General features: G+C 40.2%; 1 protein-coding gene across 1 annotated transcript; it reads right to left on the reverse strand.

Annotated features, from left to right (window-relative positions):
- Nucleotides 1-367: 367 nt before the first annotated feature.
- LOC104241664 (uncharacterized) lies at nucleotides 368-1,791 on the reverse strand. The gene is made up of 2 exons (XM_070154642.1): nucleotides 1,341-1,791; nucleotides 368-942 (listed from the first exon to the last, which is right to left on the reverse strand). The coding sequence occupies exons 1-2, from the start codon at nucleotides 1,789-1,791 to the stop codon at nucleotides 368-370; spliced, it is 1,026 nt and encodes a 341-aa protein (XP_070010743.1).
- Between the last annotated feature and the right edge of the window lie 1,379 nt (nucleotides 1,792-3,170).

Consider the following 3,170-nt stretch of genomic DNA (forward strand, 5'->3'; position numbering starts at 1 on the left):
TCTACCCATCCATGTCCTCACCATCAAAGTTTACCAAGATAGCCGCCAATGCCTCACCAAGGCATTGTTCTTCCATGTTCAATTTGATGGCATCTTCAGCCTCATCAACCACATCTATCACTGAAATGCTCTCATACTCATGGGGTAATTTCATACCCTTGCTCGCTTGAAATGTGACTTCTTCATCATTCACCCGGAACTTAATTTCATTTCGCTCTGAATCCATGAGTGCTCTTCCCGTGGCTAGGAATGGTCTCCCCAAGATGATAGGGATCTCTTTATCAACAACACAGTCAAGAATTACAAAGTCGGTGGGCAAATGGAATTTTCCAACTTTCACAATCACATCATCAACAATTCCTACCGCTCACTTAATAGATCGATCGGACATTTGTAACCTCATGCTTGTTGCCCTCGTCATCCCTAATCCCGCTTGCTTGTAGATGGCAAGTGGCATCAAGTTGATGCTAGCCCCATTGTCACAAAGGGCTTTTGCAAAGTCACGCTCCCCGATAGTGCATGGAATAGTAAATGCTCTCGGGTCCTTTTTCTTTTGGACATGGCTTGTGGCAATAATAGAGCTAACCAGGTGAGTCATGTTTACCACCTCATTCTTTGTGGTCCTCTTTTTGGTGATCAAATCCTTCAAATATTTGTCAAACCCCGGCATTTCTTGAAAAGCCTCCAAGAATGGAATGTTCACCGAGAATTGCTTTAGAATATCATAGAATTTCTCAAGCTTGGTATCATCAACCCTTCTAATAAGTCTTTGAGGAAAAGGCGGAGGATGTCTAGGAATAGGAGGTGGAGCTTTTGATGTCTCCTTCTCCTTTTCCTTCGCCCCTTCTTGGTTCACTTCTTGCACCTTTTCTTTTTGCGGCACCCTTTCAACTTCAACAACCCCTTGCTCTTCTACTTCAACTTCTTGTTCGGCTTCTTCCCCTACAACCTATTGCTCAATGTCACCTTGTAAAACCTTCCCACTTCTAGTAGTTATTGCCATGGCGTGAGAAGTTGAGCAACTTCCACAACTCTTCGGGTTCGCAATGGTATCACTAGGAAGTTGCCCTTTTTGATTTGGGTTTTGCTCTCTTGAAAGGTCTCTCATTTGCATCTATAACTTTGGATAGATGCAGTGTGAGAGCCAACAACTTCGGTCATGTTTCTCATGGATGCGTCAGACTTTTCTTGGTTTTGAAATACTCTTTCAAGCATGCTTTCTAACTTTGACTCACTTGACGACCCTTGATTTGCATAATGACCTTTTGGGGGAACATACGGGTTGGAGCTCCGGTTTGCAAAGTTGTTGTTGTTGTTCCAATTTCCTTGATGAGAGTTACCTTGATCATTTCTCCATTGTTGGTTGCCTTGCCCTTGCGGGTTTGGCCTCCACTGGCTTTGTTGCCCTTGAGCATGGTAGGGTTGCCTTTGATACCCTCCTTGAGGGTTGTTGATATAATTTACTTCCTCAAAATGTTCATCTAAGATGGGTTGGACATCTTCCAATGCATTCACTTTCTTTTTCTGAATCTCAGTAAACATCTTTGTCAGAACATTTACATTTGTTGCAAGCCTGGCAATCACTTGATCCCTCTCTTGATTTTCCTTGATTAGGTTGCTCAAGGAAGGAGAGCCATATGAGACTCCTCCGGTAGTTTCCTCTGAATGCCATGTTTGGTTGTGCTTTGCCATTTTGTCCAGGATTTGTGTCTCTCTTGCAAATGATTTGTCCATGAAAGATCCGTCAGCTGCATTCTTGGTGATGGCTTGGTTCATGGGATCCAAACCCATATAAAAATTTTCCAACAACATGGAATCTGGAAAACCATGGTTTGGAGACCTCACCAAGTATAATTTGAAGCGATCTCATGCCTCATGCAACTTCTCTCCCTGTATCTGCTTGAAGAAAAAAATCTTATCCCGCAACTCAGACTTTTTGCTCTGCGGGAACCACTTGGACAAAAATGCCCGAACAAGTTCGAGCCAAGAATCGATAGAGTTGGGTGGCAGATTCTCGAGCCATTTCCTCGCATCCCCAGCTAGAGAATACTTGAAGCATCTCAACCTCAGGGCATCGTCAGAGACATTGTTTTGTTTGTGCATTGCACACACACCCAAGAAATTCCTAAGGTGTTGTGTTGGATCATCATCTGTGGAGTTTTTGAAAAATCCTTCTGCCTTGAGCATCAGAATTAGACCGTGTTCCACATTAAATGTTGCAGCTCCAACAGCTAGCGGTACAATGGCATTAGTATCCTCAATGTACTCCTCGATGTCTACGAAAGGATTTTCTCCCATTTCTATCTCAGCATCATCACCACATTCAGACATGTTTTCCTATCAACACCAAGCAAAGCAAGCAAAGTGTGATGGAATAGAAATAGACGTTAAGTAAAGTACACACTAAATAGTAATTTCAAAACCGTATTCCCTGGCAACGACACCAAAATTTGATACTCTCAAATCATACTTTAATAAATAGTGTAAGGTGGTCGGTGTCAAATATAATAACCCAGCAAGGTTGGGGTCGAATCCCACAAGGAATAGGTGTGAAAAGGTTACTCTTATAGTGTGTTGCTCGACTAAAGTCGTATCTCTATTCGGTTAACAATAACAAGAAAATGGTTTTATAGTAACATGAGTATGAATTCATTTTGTTTGGAAATATAAACTAATTGGAATATTTATAGAGTAACTAATTGGATTAAAGAAACCAAGGTTGTGTCACCTTTAATGGAGTGTAATGCTTATCTGTGTTAATATGATATATTTCTAATGGAAGGTTCTTTTGATATGCAAATGATGTCTAAGTGACTACCCAATATTTCCCAATAGTTGAGTAGTATTTCCTCTTTATAATTTTCCCAAATATAAAAGAGTTGCAATTTAGAACCATCAATATATTCCAAGTAAATCTCACTTATTCCTAAGCGATTCTATTAAACAAGGTTTAAAGCCTTAAGTCATTTATATTTACTTCTACCAAATTCTAACCCACTTTCCCAAGCAAAGCAAGAATTTAATGGCACTTGTTAATGTTTGTAACCACCAACAATAAATGAAGAATGAGAAGTAAATAAATATCAACCAACCATTATATATATATTCAATGTTAAATACCCATTTAGGGTCCACAACCTTAGTATTTAAAGTTAGTTACTCATACTACA

This window comes from Nicotiana sylvestris, chromosome 8 (genome assembly GCF_000393655.2).
Source record: "Nicotiana sylvestris chromosome 8, ASM39365v2, whole genome shotgun sequence".
NCBI lineage: Eukaryota > Viridiplantae > Streptophyta > Magnoliopsida > Solanales > Solanaceae > Nicotiana > Nicotiana sylvestris.